This window comes from Falco peregrinus, chromosome 5, assembly GCF_023634155.1.
Source record: "Falco peregrinus isolate bFalPer1 chromosome 5, bFalPer1.pri, whole genome shotgun sequence".
Lineage (NCBI taxonomy): Eukaryota > Metazoa > Chordata > Aves > Falconiformes > Falconidae > Falco > Falco peregrinus.
This window is the reverse complement of record NC_073725.1, coordinates 109,051,537-109,068,439: the sequence shown is the minus strand read 5'-3', so window position 1 is coordinate 109,068,439 and position 16,903 is coordinate 109,051,537. Positions and strand designations below refer to the sequence as shown.

At 38.9% G+C, this 16,903-nt stretch overlaps 1 protein-coding gene across 1 annotated transcript in view; it reads left to right on the top strand.

Moving 5' to 3' along the window:
• STIMATE (STIM activating enhancer) overlaps window positions 1–16,903 on the top strand; it is a 38,115-nt gene that overhangs the window by 6,841 nt on the left and 14,371 nt on the right. Inside the window, exons 2-3 of the mRNA XM_055805320.1 lie at window positions 11,929–11,977; window positions 13,750–13,845. Of these exons, the coding sequence (XP_055661295.1) occupies window positions 11,929–11,977; window positions 13,750–13,845 (145 nt within the window). The remainder of the gene's footprint in view (window positions 1–11,928; window positions 11,978–13,749; window positions 13,846–16,903) is intronic.

Here is a 16,903-nt window from a genome sequence, read left to right as displayed (position 1 = left end):
TACCGTGCTAATGTTGCGGTATTCTTTACTATATGAAACATCTAGCTGGGATGAATTATGTTCATTGTGAGCTCTCCAGAAAAAGACAAATCTTGCCAATAAATTTCATGTTGTACAAAAGCAAGTAACAGTAGTGTTGGGAACTGCTTAGCTGATCCTTTCTAAAGGGAAGCAAGTAACCCGAAACAAAGTTAGGAATAAAAATTTTGGATTTGTTTTCTGTTTTGAAAACAGAAGACCGGTCTTGTTTTGTCGCATAGTTAGGTATGTGTCTTTGTGTTTACTGACAATGGGAGAGGCAAGTTTTCATCACGTTTAGTCTTGCTTAAGCTATATTTCCTTGTTTTTTTGAAAACAGACAACTTGCAAGCAGAATCTCTGTTGGATATAGATTGTAATAGTACTTTATTAGGTGGCTTAACATCCTGATCGTGTCAGGTTATAAATATTTTGGTGTCACTAAATGTAGCCACTATTCTTGAAATGCCGTGCCAGTAAAGGTTAAGGGGGGGGGGGGGGGGGGGGGGAGATGCCCATTTAGACAAATAATCTGTAACTTGCACTTTTCATTAACAGTTGACTGATGTCCTCTTTTGTCTTGTTGGCTCAGAACATACTACATTTTCTTATTACTCAGCTGATTGCTGGGTATAATTGTACTCCAGATAATAAGCTTGTTCTAAGTATAATTACACATGTCATTCACATTATGAAATGTTTAGAAAAAAGGATAAGTTATGCTGACATTTGTAAACTATTAAAATGATAAATTATCCAGAAACTCTGAATCTGTGTTTAATTAGAACTAACTTCTGGACCGTTAGCTAGACCGTTGTTTAATTGTAAACTGCATAATGAATGTGTTCTTGAGTAGTGTTTTATAATTAAATTTGTAAGGAGCTGATTTGTACAAACACAGTGTGCATTTTTGTGTTCTGCAGTGATATTAATTTCATGGTTAATGAAGTTTGCATTCTCAAACTGGTATTTAACAAGGTCTTATCTGTGTGGATTTTGTTGATGAAATGAAAAATCAGGTCTGCTTTCTCATGCCTGCTGGTAGGAAACGCTTCACATTCTCAAAGATTTCTTGATCACGGCAAAATGTATTCCCTATGAAACTTATTATGTTAAATCTCTCTGGCAGACTGAATATAAGCTTGGAGCTTGCATGAGACTGCCTTTGCAGGTAGTGTGGTATAGGGATGAGGTTTTACGGTTTAATCGGGAATAATTAAACATGTTCACGCTGTTGGTCAAGGTACTGAAGACCTGTTTTTCTACCAGTGACCCTGAATCACTTGTTGTCATAACCTCATACATACGTTGTCATGTGAAATGAATGCTGAGGATGAAAACATGCTAAAATGGATTCACAGTTCAGATTCCTCATAGTTCACATACATGGTTCAGACTCAGTTACAGGGGTAAGTTAGTTCACAAGCGTTCTGAGCTAGAGTAGGAAAAAGTTATCCCAAGGAAGGTACTAAACTTGTTTTATTTTGTTGTTCATGGTGGATTTTTTTTTTCTCTAGATGTTGCAATTTTTAAAAAATAATCAAATATTTTTATAATTTGAAATGTTTTGGCTTTGGGCATCTTAACTTCTGTGAAGTTTTTGGCTACCCCAGACTCTAAGATACCACCTTATTGCTCTCTACAGCTACCTGAAAGGAGGTTTAGCAAGGTGGAGGTTGGTCTCTTCTCCCAGGTAACAAGCATTAGGACAGAGGAAATGGCCTCAAGTTGCACCAGGGGAGGTTTAGATTGGATATTAGGAACAATTTTTTCACCTGAAGGGTTGTCAGGCATTAGAACAGGCTGCCCAGGGAAGTGATTGAGTCACCATCCCCAGAGGTATTTAAAAGACTTGTAGCTGTGGCGCTGAGGGACATGGTTTAGTGGTGGGCTTGGCAGTGCTGGGTTAACATTTGGACTCTGATCTTCGACGTCCTTTCCAACCTAAACGATTCTATGATTTTAGGATTCCTCCTCTTGTTGGCTCACCTGGGAGAAGAGGAAGACAGTGTTACATTTCCTTGTTTTATCTGGTCACAGGGCATTAAATAGAGCCCAGGAGGACTTGGGAAGCAGCAAGGTGCTCAGGATGTGAAGATTTGTGAAAAGAAGTTTATTTGTGTACTCCTTTTGTGTGAAAGGTCTCTCCATTGCTGTGCTCCACTGACACTGTTGAAAGAGATGAACCAATGGAAGTAAGTGGAAATTGTTGGTGAGAGGTGAACTCGAGAGAGGCGATCCTGAACTTTTAAGGGTTTCACATGTAACAGTTCTATAGGACTAACGTCGGTTTGGTAACTGGTACAACTTAAAAGATTGTCCTGGGCCTCAGTGCTCAGAACTTGGCCAGGTACTATTCTATAGGGTTCATCTTACCAATTCTGGACAGGCTAGTCAGTCACCTTGAATGTGAGTACTTTACAGAAATAACCTTTACTTGTTTTTTTGTTGTTTTACTTTTTTTTTTTTTTCTATTTGTCAAAAATATTTTTTCCATTAAAAAAAATTAAAATTACAATCAAGTATTCACAGCTAACAACAAATATCCTCTGTCTCTAATAATTTTGGAAGATGATATGCTCTAAAATTTTAATTACTTTTTTAGAATAATTGCTCTTACTTTCTTTCTTGGGCTGGAAAAGCTACTATGCAACATCTTCCAGCATAGCTTTCTTGTTTTGAGGAGGATGGTGTGACTAGCAGCGTATGTTATGTGTCTAGGTTTCTAATACTTTCTTTGAGAGGTAATTGTAATGTTAGAAGATTAAATAGTCTAAGAAGCTTCCAAATTAAACAGGGGAGGAGTGGGGGACAACACACACCCACTCTCCTCCACCTGAACCTAAAAGCTTGAGCCTTCTTATGGCAGTGGTTTTAGTGCTGGCATTAGGTTTTGGTGTTTTTATGAAACTTGCACAAATGTTAAGAAGTGTGAAGCTTTATCATTAAAAAGAATGCTCATGCACATGGAAATTATTACATGTGTTCATCTTGATTTCAGAAATTTAATTTATGCCGTGGATATCTAACTGTTAGATATGTTGTATCAAAGTAGTCTGCATAATTGGCCACTGACTCTCCTTTCATGCTATTTCATTGTCTGTAAAGAGAGTGTATGAAAGCAGGTTGTATATTTTTTGTTCTTTTTAAAACAACTGGTATTATGTGAAATGTCTTGCTTGCATCAATAGTTTCAGCAGCCTAGGAAGAATGAATCTGGTAAGCCAAGCTACTTACAAATTAAATGGACTCTAAACATATTGTGTATGTCCACCTTTGGCCTCCACGATTTAATATATTTGCTTTTTATAGTTTTCTATAAATGGAAACAGTTTTCCTTTTGCATTCATTTTCTGTATATCTGAACTTAAATTTTGGGTTTGCTTTCTGCTTTTCAAACTGCTACAGTTACTGGCTTAATTAATATTTTAATGAATGATGAGTGAGCTTGTAGCTGTGCTTTGGCAGTTCCAGCAGTTCCCAGGAGCTGGTTTAAAACAACCAGCTTGAATGACTCAAAGTTCATTGATATCCGTTGTCATACTAATAATGTTAGGAAAGCTTCATGTATTATTGAGTGATCTTGTGAATGCTGTACGTGAAAACGGTGTTGTGAATCGTAAATTGCTGCTTAGTGCACATTAATATGGATTGATTCTGTTTGGTTTGCACTAAATAATTCATGTTTCCCAAATGGTTCTTATTTTTAATAGAAAAAAATCCACTTGAACACAGCAGACTGTATTTTTCAGCTCTCACTAGGTGTGTGGATCACATGGTAGGAATGGTACATGCATTTCTCTAGCAACCTACCCTTTTCTCTTTTTTGGTGTAGTTGTTTAATAACACCTGGTTCAGAGTATAAGTATTTGCAAGAGACCTCTGTATTAAATTTCTAAACCCAGTCTCGCAGGCACTTTTAGGGCTGGAAGTTTAGATTTACTTTGCTTTAATTATCTCATACCTATTGAAACAGAATAGCATATGCTTCTGTCTCTGAGAGTGCTGGGAAACTGTGATTTGTATTATGACCTTTCAGATAGAGCACATCTTGACTGAATGGTGCTACATATGCTAAATGCAAAGATAACAAATGCTTGTCTCCAAGATCAAATCTTGTCTTACAACTTTAGTATTTGTATAAATACTTCCTAAGCTACTTGTGCTATTTATCTTGGAGTTCTTAAATCAGTTACTTGTAACCCTTTATTTTTAGTATTGTTATAGTATCGGCATGCCCTTCAGGATGTAAAGGGCTGAATACTTTTGTTTAAGTAGTGTGTGTTACATGTGTTTTCTGACTTGTAAAGTGCTGGGCTGTCTGGGGAGATAGCGAGTAAATCAGCAATTGTGAGTGAGAACTTGTGTCTAATTCTTCGTCTGCTAAGTTGGTTTACCTATTTTAAAATTAAGCTTTACCTTTAAAATAAAAAAGGGCCAAAGCTCAATTACAGTAGCTGTTGATGTGGTATGTCTGGGTTGCATGCTCTACTAAGACACATTTGTTCCCTTTATTGACAGCCAAGTTAATGTTTCTGTCAGAACCACACTATCATGTGCTACCAGGCTGTGTGAGATCAGCCTTGGTGAAATTGTATTAGACTGAGTTGTATGTGACAGGTAGTATGACTTGTTTGTGTGTCCCTCAGCCAATCTTTACAAGCTAAGCATTTGGAAAATTATTTTTTTTTTAAGCTTAAAATATGCATGTGTTAGGAATAAAAGCCCACCAACTGCATGTAATGCATTTGGCTACCCTTCCTGAAGGAGCAACGTAATCTGTTTTATTCCAAAGCTCAGGTTTGGGGTTTTTTTCTGATAATGATTTGTCCTCTCCTCCCCTGCATTGTGAAGGGAGCTTCACTGTGTGATCTCCATTCCCTTAGCTATCACCAAACCTTTTTTGTAGGGACAAAATGTACAGGTCGGTTTTAGCTGGGTGTGGAAGCAGGTAGGTAGTAATGTTTTTACAGAGGTTACTTCCAGTAACAGTAACTCTCCAGCATTTATCCAGCAAGCACTGCTGCCCATTTGATAAACTATGTGAAATCCAGTGCTGGCACATCGTTTTCCATCACCATCTGTGTGAGACAAAAGAGCCCTGGTCATGAGATATCTGGGCTTGGCGGATGCTTGGCATTAGCGTATTTAATGTTGCAGTAAAACAAAATCCCTTGTTCTCTGCTCTCGCAAGAGTGTCAGTCAGACCTGTTTAACTATCGCCAGGTTTTTGTGGCTAAAAACTGTAGCCGCAATGTTATTCTAACTGCTGCCATTGGAACGAAGAGACTGGGATAAGATCTGCAGTTTTGCAGGTACCGTGGGGCTGTCTGGACACTGAATCATTAGTCTTACGATGTCCCTGAATAACTAACTAGCTGGGTCATTAAACTTTATTGTGTCCAATATTTCTATAAAGTTTCTGCCTGGGTGACTGTCTTTAATAGACAGGTTCTTAATTACACACATATCTCTACAGAACCATTGAGGCCAAGGACACAGTAGAGTTAAGAAAAGGGGTTGGGTACTTGCATGGCTAATACCGCTTTTTGTCTTACAGAAATTTTGAAAATCCTTTTTGCTGGTGAGCTTATGCACTTCATAGTATGTCAGTCTTTAACACTGACTAGAACAAAATTTTCCTCCGAGTGAGTTATTCCATAACTTTCTTCATCATGAGGAAACCATGGTTTCTGCTGTCATTCTTCAATACGTGTGATTTTCGTTATATGTATGCACGCATACAGATGTAGCTGGCAATCAGTTGCTCTAGTCCAGTATAATTTCTGCTTTAGTATAATTGGTGTCCAAGAGTGTTGACAAGTCTAGGTCATTAAGCAAAAATATAATTAAGATCTTGGGAGTTCTTTTGTAGGGAATTAAGCAGCAGTCTTTCAGGGTATCCTGTGTTTGAGCATCTCAGTTGTAGTTAATGTAGGGCATAGGAAGAGAGGGAGCAATTGCAGTAGGGCAAAAATTGAATTACCAAGACTGTAGCACGTTTTCTTTTTTGTTTGGAGAAATGAGCAGCAAGCCAAAACTACTGGCTCTTTTGGTCTTTTTTTGCGATCACATTTATTACCTCTCTTTAAACACACACGCCCCATGTTCCCATTTTTTTTAAGCTATGAATATAGGGAGATGCTGAGTTCGTAAGTGTCAAAAACTTTTGGCAGTCAAGTTATATGTGGTTTATACATTTGTACACCTTTTTGTAAGGCATCATTGTAGATCATTATCATTAGGCATGTTGTTTCTTGCAAAATTAATTTAAAAAAGAAAAATTCTATATTGGGGAAGTCTGTAATTTCTTATTTCCTCTTTGCTGCTACCAAGAGAATAACGGGAGTGATAAACTGCAAGACAAGCCTTTTAAAAGCTTTGCTTTAGTGGGAAAGGGAGGGGAGTTCAAATGTGTGATAAAGATCACAGGTAACATAAAATCCACCGATAGTTGTCATTCCGTGGTGGTGGTGTGTATTTTCAGGAATTATTAGGGTGTCTGTGCCTATTCATTACATATGGTTCCCACTGTTGTGGGGGAAGTGTTGATACTAACAAGGAGAATAGTGTTTTTGACAGTCTTCCTAAAAAGAATTTTAAAAAATTGAAAACTGGCCTGCATATGTAGTTGATTTTTACAAGTTTTTTACAGTGTTAGAAATTGCAGGATCAAATTTATGATGCATATGTTCTCCTGATTACCAAATGTTCCGAAAATAGTTCACTTGTCTGAGAGTAGCCATATGAAATTCTGCATCCAATTCTGAGTTTGGATGCTAAGGCTTGGTGTAACTCTTCAGCTGTTACTCCATACATAATTAGCAAAACAGCATTCTACTGGAAACTTTAATACTTGTCTTGCATGTTGGAAACCATGTGAATTAAAATCAAAGTAACCCCACAGATCACAACAGTCTTGCACTGTAAGGGCTGTGTTGGAGGATTTGGTTGGTTGTAATGTGTTATTCAGGAAGCCCAGCAAAGCCAACCTGCTGGAGGAGGTGGAACATTCTCATGATATAACACTGTACGAAAGCTCAAACTGCAGCAGATTTCTCACTGTTAAAATTCTGTGCATGCATATGTATGTGTGTATGTATAGGTTTTGGTTAACCACACTTTGGTCCTTTGGTAACTGGCTCAATCTCGGGAACTTTTAAGCATCACATCACAGAAAGATGACTCGTAGACTTACAGACCAGTTTTTGTTGGAAGAGAGCCTAAATGTCACCTGCCCCCACCTCCTCCTCAGAGCAGGGCCAGCCTGTGTCCCCTTGCTCAGAGCATCGTCCAGGTGAATTTTCAAGGTCTGTGAGACTGAAGTCTTTGCACCCTCTCTGGGCAACTTGTTGCAGAGTTTAATTGGTCTCATTGGAAACATTTTACTTCCACTATGTTGGAATTTCCTTGGCTGCAACTTGTGGCTGTTTCCTTGTGCCTGTTGCCTGTACGCCCGCAAGAAGGGTCTGATTCTGTTCTCACTGAAAGTGCCCACGCACGTGCGCAGGTTTGCATGTGTGACGTGTGAATGTGACCTTACCCTCGCTAACTTTTCCTACTTTTGGTTTTCTTCTTCTGTTTGCCTAGCTCAGCTGTGGCTTTGCTGAGATCTGGTGGCAGAAATGTGTAGCAGGTTTATGAAATGAAACATTTTTCTCACATGCTTTGTCTTTGACCTGGTTTTGAAAAAGTTTTGAGAAGCAGTGGACATACAGATGAAATTCCCAATTGTCGTCTCAGAAAAGCAGTGTTATTGTAGTACAGCTGCGGAGAACATCAAATATGTTGAATATTCTTTAGCTTGTTTTCCTTTTTTTGAATTTCAAATTAATGAGCTAGTGAAATCTTCTTAGATCTTTACTGGGATCAGAAGGTTTCTTATTGTGAACTTCCAGAACACGTGTCTAAGAAATGCAGTGATACATGCTATGTAAAAACATTTCATATGTTTGAGTTGAGCCAGTTTTGCGCTGCTGCAAGAGCAGCCACCCAGAAGCGTGGAGTTCTTGAAACCATGTTGAAGTTACTTCACATCAGAAAAATTTGCCCTGTGGGACGTTTGAGGAAGTGAAGGAGGGAGAGAAGGAAAGGCTGAATTCCAAATGCAGATTCAAGTGTTGCTTTTCATATTGACAGATTGAAGAGGCTTTTTGTTTCTTGTCTCTGTTCTTATATATGAACATTTATCTTTATTCTTCCCTGTGAGTCTTCAGTTTTCTGGAATACTGACTGCAGAACTCCTGTGTTAAAGTAACTGTTGGAAACCTTTCCACAGTACTCTGGCGTTAATTATTTCTAGAATTTCAATGAAATGGGAAGATGATTCAATGAACTTGAATTTTGCATTAGCAATACTCTGCCTTATATGCTTATCTATTAACTGTCCATCTGGCAGCTCACATGCTTGTTGGCAGAAGTGCTTTTGTTTCCTTTCTTGAACATTTCTGGCATGGAGTGTATAAACAAGCAGCACTTCTTTCTTCATTTATAATTCAGTATGAAATTCTGAACATTATTAGTTAATTAATATTAAATATGGTGAATTCTTGCTAGTGCGAGTATAGCGCTCCGAATTGAAGCATATGGAGTGGTACTGTCTCCTCGGAGTGAGAAGTTGGCAGATTGAGATCCATCTGTCAGCTGACACACGCACCAGTGCACGTCTCTGAGTTTACAGTGAGGCAGTGCAGACTGCCAAGAGAAACTGTGAGAGGGGCTGAAAACTTCGACAATCGTGGCATATTTGGGGGGAGGGCAAGTGGGAGAATTGCTTTCCCCTCCCCAATTTGATAGATGCTTAAAAAATTTACAGAAGCTTTATCTGACAAAATGTGCTGGCTTTTGGTTGCAAAATTAATTTGTTAATATTCAGCTCTGAGCTTACCAGTGTGATTATCTACAGCCTGTCATTTTTTTGCTCATATTACTTACTGGGAAGGCCCCAGGTGTCTACAGCCATCCAGAAAGCACGCTCCCTTGCTGGGGGAGAAGTTGAATTGCTGTCGACTTCAGCCACTCTGATGTGATAGCCCGTTGTGCCAGATAGGCAGCATAACCCAGATACTGCGCTGGGGTGTGCAGGAAAATACCTGGCAATATCTGGTATGTCAGAAATACCTGATGCTCACAGACATAGAGCTGCAAGAAACTAGGCTGAGAAAACAACCCTGTTTCCTCTGGATCTACTGGGCTTTCAAGTGTACAGGTACACATTCATCAAGTAGCAACTCCTAAAGCATTTAAACAGATTATCTCATTTCATTTAGCGGGGGATGGAAGTATGTGGTGTGATCAGCCATTTAATACATTCCCAAAAGACATCTGAAAGCCTCTAGGCTTTCAGAGCTAACTCTCCTGTTTAATGTTAACTCAAATGAAATGTTATGTTCTCGGAACTGGCCAGAGAAACGTGGACCTTCTGAAGTCTTTTTCTCAGTATGGATAAAATTTGAAGTGGTGTTAGTTGAATTGTTTTTGAGTATCCTCTTCCAAACAATTGTTTTGTGGATACTTCAGAGAAAGAAACGAATCCACAGGCTTATACAGCTTCTTCATAGTAAAAACAGACGTAAGTCTAAGCTTGGAATTCCCACCTCTCCCCCCCAGATATGCAAATCTTACCAGTTTATTTTCTATTTTGTCTGCAGAAAAAGATCTTGCACAAACTCCACAGTAAGTTGAAACTTCTGTTTCTTGCATTTATTTTGTGATGCTTTGTGGCTTCCTGTTGTTGTGGGAAAGTGGCACTAAAGTAATCCATAGTGTGACTGGGGGGGACCTGTCATAAACGGCAAACTCCTTAACTTAGCTGGGTGTTGCTCATTTTTAGCAGAAGTTTTATATTTATGGCATTCTGTTCTCAGAGGAAACTGCTGGCAAATGTTGCTATTACAGCTTTAGCTTTGGTGTAAATGAACGGTCTTTTCCTCTTGTCACTTTTTAATTTCTAACGGTCAGATTACACAGGAGTGAAACACAGTTTCTCTCTCTCTCTGCTGTCGGAAGCAGTGACGGAAAAATGGCAAGCTGTTAGCTTAGTGCTCCCTGGAAATGCTGCCCCTCCACCTCAGCGGTGAATGTTTATGTATTTATTTATTTAAAGGCATTCAGGTAATTATATTAATGCTGTATTGTATGAGGATGGTTGGCTTTGGGTGAGGTTGCCTTCCTTGTGAAAAAGTTGTGATTGATTCATAAACCAAAACGTGTTTTAAAGGCTTGGAAAGCCCAGTAAGCATAATTTACATGCAACATCCTATTTGAAACTTAAATTCATCTCTAATACCTGGAGAAGCAGGTCAAAATACCTACTGATGGTTTGCCTGACCTATACCTGCTACGGTTTGTGCCTTTTAAGACAGAATTTCTGCAAGTTGAAGGGGAGGAGGGAAATTGAGGCTTAAATTTTCCTTTTGTTTAAAAAATAAATAATTTTTGAAATAAGAGCCTAAATAATTATTTTTGAAGACTATATTGAAGGAGCTGGTGAGTGACACCGAAACGTGGACAGAAGAAGGAAGTAAACCCCATCCTTAGTGGAAAGGTTTTCCGTTACCCTGTTATCTTTGGTTTGTCTTTGGGATATATAAGGAACTAGTATCTTGCAGCTGTAACAGAAAATAAGTCTGTATTGCAGCATGAGGCCAGGTCAGGCAAAAGCGAGGCTGCCACAGCTCCCTGCCCCAAGTCTGACCTCTGTTAGGGCTGAGCACGTGTTCCCAGTAGGGAAAAAGATTTTCTTGCCCAGAAACAGTTAGAACTGGAATTTCCTAAAGGTAGGACAAACTGCAGATCACACAGTGCTACGTATGAGCAACTTTTTATCCCCTTATCCCTCTGTTTTCACACACTTGTTCCTCCATGAGTCATCTAGATCCTTCCTCTTCCCTGCTTTTGGTTCCTCCCCTAAACAACCTGTAGTAAGTCTTGTGCAATCACCAAACACTTTTCCCCTGCATCCCGTAGTGGTCCCATGCCCTGATGCACTGACCACCTACGTCCCAAAGGTGCTCCAGAGCCGGCTCCCCAGGATGGGGGTCAGCCCTGGCTGGTGGAACTGAGGCTCTACTGGGACAGCTGTCCCTGCCTCCTGAGTCTGTGATCTGTTCCTTCATCTGCCGTTGGGTCCTGCTCCTCCGCGCTTGTGGCGATGGACCTGGGAGTAGCTGGGTAGGCTGTGAGAGGAGCCTTCTATCAGATAACTGAACACTTTTATAGTATAATGTGTTTCAAGATTGAAATAGTCAATTTTATGTATTTTTTGTTGTTGTATAGTTGGCAGTAATTTTAATACTGGATTATTTTTTTTAAATAGTTTTTAATATGTTAATGAGTATCAACCTTTTTGTGAAGGAATTATCTGACTGAAAAAATCTGCACTGCTTTCCTTTTGCAATTCAGTTTGCCCACAAAGGTCTTATTTGTCATCCATAAAATAAATATACTTGATTAGAGGATATATTTGTCCTGTTACTAATGAACTTGATTTATTCCTGATATTATAGATTGCCCCTATATTGTGAGAATACTTTCCAATTTGACTTTTGCTCTCCAGTGAGCAAAAGAAACGGTCTTTTGTAATTCCTGCTTTCCTATCGGAAATTAAATTTTCTGGATGGGCGGTCATAAAAGCTAAGGCCAATGACATAGTGGTTGGTAATATATTGGTTTTTCATGTGAGGTGTGTTGACAGTCAGACGAGGGATCTGTAAGGACGTGAAGGTGACGGAAGGGAGCCAGTTTCTTTAAAAATGTATCCTTAGAGATTGATAAAGTGAAATGCAGCTGTGTAAGATCTAATTTATCAAAGAATGTAATGTTTCTGAAAGATGATTTGCTTTCATTTTTCTATATTTTTGTTGCTTTGAGAGTTGCTGATTGATTTCAATTATATTTTTTTTTTCTTAGTAAAACGCTTCAGAGAACCAAAGCATGAAAGACGTCCCTGGAGGATATGGTATGCTGCATGCTTTATTCTTAAATGTGTTGTTTCGTGCATGTTTTAGAAATGGAGGAAATAATTGTTTGCATATGATGATTTAAAAAAAAAAAAAAATGATGGCAAGAAATTGGTGACTGACAGCGAGGAACAAAAAAGGCTACCAAAATACATGAGCCAACAAAAAGTTCTCTTCTGTGTGTTTCCCTGCTAGTTCTTTTCACTAAACACTTCCAAGTATCTCTCTGAAGGTGTACATTTAGACATAAGCTTGTGCTTGCTTCTGAAGATGGGAACTTAACAGTTGCCCCGAGATGCCTCTGAATGTCTACAAACTTACAGAAGCTTATAGGAAGCTCTTGGCTGGGCTTAAACAAAATTCCATGTTCTGTAGCTATGTATAATATTGAAAGCAGTATGGTAAAAGATATAAATAAAAAAGGCATAAAATAGCACCATCTTTTTTATTACTTTTAAAAAGTTGTTGGCTTGTAGTAATGCCAACGTAACCTGTACTAGTTTTGAGACTGATGTAAACATTAAGCTGTCATTCCAGTTGTTGAAGACTTCAGTGGTTTAAATTACTCTCATACAATGCTGCTTTTCAGGACTAATCCTGACCTTTATTTTAGCGAAAAAATAAATACAAAATCTTTGTGTACTACAGTCTACCTCAGCCTGAAGTTCTGAGAAGTGCAGTGATAGCCCTTAATTTTTAAGCAAAGAATCTTGTTCTGGGACTTGAGTACTGTTATTTATAGTATGGTGTACTGATTAGATAAGTAACTCACTGGCTTCCTGCCTCATCTTCAACACTCTGCTCTCAATGTCATGCCATGAATGCGAAAGAATAAAGGTGTCAGGGAGGGCAGATGAATTCAGGTATACAGTGTTGCTTGAATCTGTTGGGTTGTTGGGATTCTTTTAGACATGGAATCAACAAGCAGAAGGGCTGTTGGTCTGTATAAAGAACACACTTGCCTACAGAATACATTTGACACCATTCCTATATTTAACATTTAATGAAACATTCACTGGAAGTTCTGCTTTTGTGCAAAGGATGACTGTAGAAGAACGGTAAGGGCTAGAGTCACTAATGAATCAGTACCCAGGTGGGTTTTTTTTTTTATATATTCCCTGTAAGTAGCAAACTGTTTTCTCTCTGTCATCTGCTTTGGAGATAATGTTTTCAAGGTTGTAATTCTTTTGCAGTGTGGTCTAAGCTGTTGTACTACAGATAAAATTCAGTGAGACCATTTCATGCTTTCAGGTGAAAAATATGTTGGCTTTTTAGTGAAATACTGTAGATAAAGGACTCATTTGCCAGCTATTAAATTGTTCACCAACAAGCATGTGATGAGAATTTCATTTCTGCCTGTACCATAAACTTGCTAAAAATGCATAAACATGAAAGGACTGAAATATCTGCTGCGGCTGGGATACTCATTGTTTACAGGAGGTTATTAAAGACTTAGCTAGATTTTGTGAAGTTTAGCTCTTTGGTAATGCACATGATACCAAGAGGATATCCCAAGACTTTAACATGACAGCGCTAAGGGTTCAAGTTAGCATTTGGTTTACTGTTAGCAATACCCGTGGAAAAAAGGGGCAGAATTTAAAATTAAACATTGCTAAGTAAGCTAAATACCATGACTCTTTATCATTCTGGTGTTCTTATTTGAAGATTAAGTGAATAATTGAGATGGAATTTTAATTAAAATAAATTTGCAACGTCTGATTGTGGTGTAAACAGTTTTGTGTGTCTTAAAAACTGTTTTTACTCTATACAGGTTTTTAGATACTTCCAAGCAAGCCATAGGGATGTTGTTCATCCACTTTGCAAATGTCTATTTATCAGACCTTACAGAAGAAGACCCTTGTTCACTGTGAGTGTTTAATTTCAAAATGATTGGTCTTTATGGAAGTTCTGCATTTGAGTTTAATGGTGTACATTGATGATAATGCAAGATAAACCTGAGAAACCAATTTTCATGGTAAAAATCAATCACTTTCAAAAACCTTTGGTTTAAGCTTAGTTGATCAAGTATCGGAGTTTCTGCTCTTTTAGTTCATGCCTAGCAGGGCCTGGGAAAGTGTTTTCTGGGCTGTGTATAGATATTTTAGACTGAGGATAAACTCTTACTACTTCTCCCTCTCCAATTAATAAACAAGGACTTAGGATAAACATTGTAATACAAGGCTGTTTACTGAAGGAGGTGCTAGGGATCAAAGGAAATTAATAGAAAGTTGTGTACGCTGACCACCAGCTGCACTGTTCACTGCAGCGGGGGGGTTCATATACAGTCCTGTTGCTTTCAGGCATATTTAGCAAAATAACAAGTCGTTCACGGTTGTATTTTCTTCTAAAACCTACATTAGCTACTGCAGTATTATTTTCATTTTGTTAAAAACAGGAAATCTTGCTCTGTACCCAGGCAGTTAGTACAAAAATTAATTTTGCAATGTCACGCTTGGAGAAGTGTGACTAAGTAGATAAGCATTTCACTGTAGTGTATTAAACCTGAAGATTTTATGACTAAGACCCTGTCATGCTCTTTACAGGAGCTCCTGAAGCAAATGGCAGTTGTTTGGGTTTGTTCTTGATAGGGCTCATGCTCGAAGAAGCTTACACATTCCTGGTAATAGAAGCTGTGAAATTGTTTCTAAAAGCCTAGTAATTTCCCCTTTAAAACCAATCCAGTTCCTCCAGTGGCACCTGCTCACTGTTGTCCTTTGGTAAACAAAGGCATTGCGCAGCTCAAGGAATATGCTTGTGTTGCTTCACAAACCTGTTTTATAACCCTTATTCCTCCTTGGTTTCTTCTGTGTTCCTACATGCTATAAATGTGCAAGTAAAACACTAGTTTGCTCTTCCCACCACAAAGCATTTTGGTAGAGAAAATGCATTTATTTTAACACACTTAACTGTAAAGTTCAGGTTATAATTGTGACAGTTTCAATAATTCCAGGCATCATTGGTAGGGTTTTTCCTTGCTTACTGATTTAAGAATTTCACAATAGATTTAAAAACTGGCAGGTGTAAATTGCTTTCATTCCATTTTTATATATTAAAGTATATATTCAAGTAAGCTAACCAAAGCGTGTCTAAAATTGTTAGTGTTTAAATCTAAAACTGTTGTGGTTTAACCCCAGCCGGTAGCCAAGTACCATGCAGCCGCTCGCTTACTCCCCCTCTACCCCTGAGAGATGGGGAGGAGGCTTGGGAAGGAACGTACAATTGAGGGTTGAGATAAGAACAATTTAATAATGGGGGGGGGGGGGGGGGGGAATAAAAACAATAATTTTAAATAATTTTAATGAAAAGGAAGGAGAAGGGGAGAGCAACAAAATCCAAAGGGAAGGGAGCTAAGAAAACAGGTGATGCACCATACAATTGCTCGCCACCCGCTGACCGATGCCCAGCGGGTCCCGGAGCAGTGGTCAGCAGGCCCAGTCAACCCCTCCCAGTTTACAAGGTGTTCTGTGGTATGAAATAGCTCCTCCAGCTGTCCTGGCTGTACCCTCTCCCAGTTTCTTGTGCCCCTCCAGCCCTCTGGCTGTCAAGGGCTGAGAAACTTGAAAAGTCCTTGACTTAGTATTAACATGACCCAGCAACAGCTATAAAAGCATCAATGTGTCATCAACATTATTCTCACACCAAATCCAAAACACAGCATTGTACCAGCTACTAAGAAGGAAATTAACTCTGTCCCAGCCGAAACCAGACCAGAAGCTCAACAGTTTATTACAGTATTTTAAAATTAAAAGTAACTTTGTGCTGTGTACCAGGTTTTCAAAATAAAGGGTTTGCTAACATGTGCGCTCTCCTCTGCATGTTTTAATATAGTCTACATATATTTTTAATACCACTTTTCATACAAGTGTAACATGACACAAAACAAGAGGGTGTGGTGTAGAGAACTGTTATTCACTGTTCTCGGGATAATAAAAATCACAGTGTGGAGCTCTGTAATTTCTTGGGCAATGATGCAGGCCCTCCTTGTTAGCAGAAAGAAATAGCGTGTAGTATTGATCAAAGCCACTTGCCCTTTCTTGGGAAACATAGATCTTAAGTGTGTGAGTGGGTCAAAATTAGTGAGTAAAAGCAACATTTCTATCTGTGACTTTAATAATAATTTTACTCAGGAAGTTCAAACACGGATAGTTTTCTCTTCTTTCCTGTTTTGTAGTTTGAGTTATTTTCAGAACAAAACCAGAAAAAGGTAGTTTTAGAAAACATTGTGGTTCAAAGCTTGGAAAGAACTACAGCTGGAAGTTGCCAGTTGTTTGGGAATGTAGTGCTGCAACTCAGGCAGGTGTGTGATCCTATCACAGCTGATAAAGCATCTGTTAAAACACCTTGACAGATAGGTGGTTGTTTGAAGAATTTTAAATAGAAAAAGCAAACAGCACTCTTCTCCTGTGGTGCAAGGTACTCAGCTGGCTGTATGCTGTGCACCGGGAAGTTTGTGTGAAGCCTTTTCCTCGCTGAATGCTCAGCCAGATGCATTTCTCCAGTAGTGGCAGGTGTTGTTTTTTTGTTGGTGGTGCTGGTGCACCGGTTACACATGAGCAGGGCTGATGCTGCGCATCACATGAGCACGTTGCCGACATGTAGTGAGCCTGATGCGCTTGGGAATGTCAGGCGTGCTCGGCTTGTGTTGTGAGCTGCAATTTGATGTGAAATAGGTGTTGGCATAGCTCTTCTCCCTGCTCCTGACGGCTGCCTTCCTGCAGACTTACAGCAGCCTCTTGTGGCCTTAAAATGACTTGTGTAGGCTTGTAATTGCTGAGTTCCCTCTGCCAAGCACTAAACCTTGATTTTAATGTTTGTCTAGTACCAAGTTCATTAAAACTCTAATCTGACACACAGCTATTAGAAAATAACTACTTTTTTAAAAAGTTTATGTGTAAGTCTTGGCTGACACAAGGCATTATCTGTTT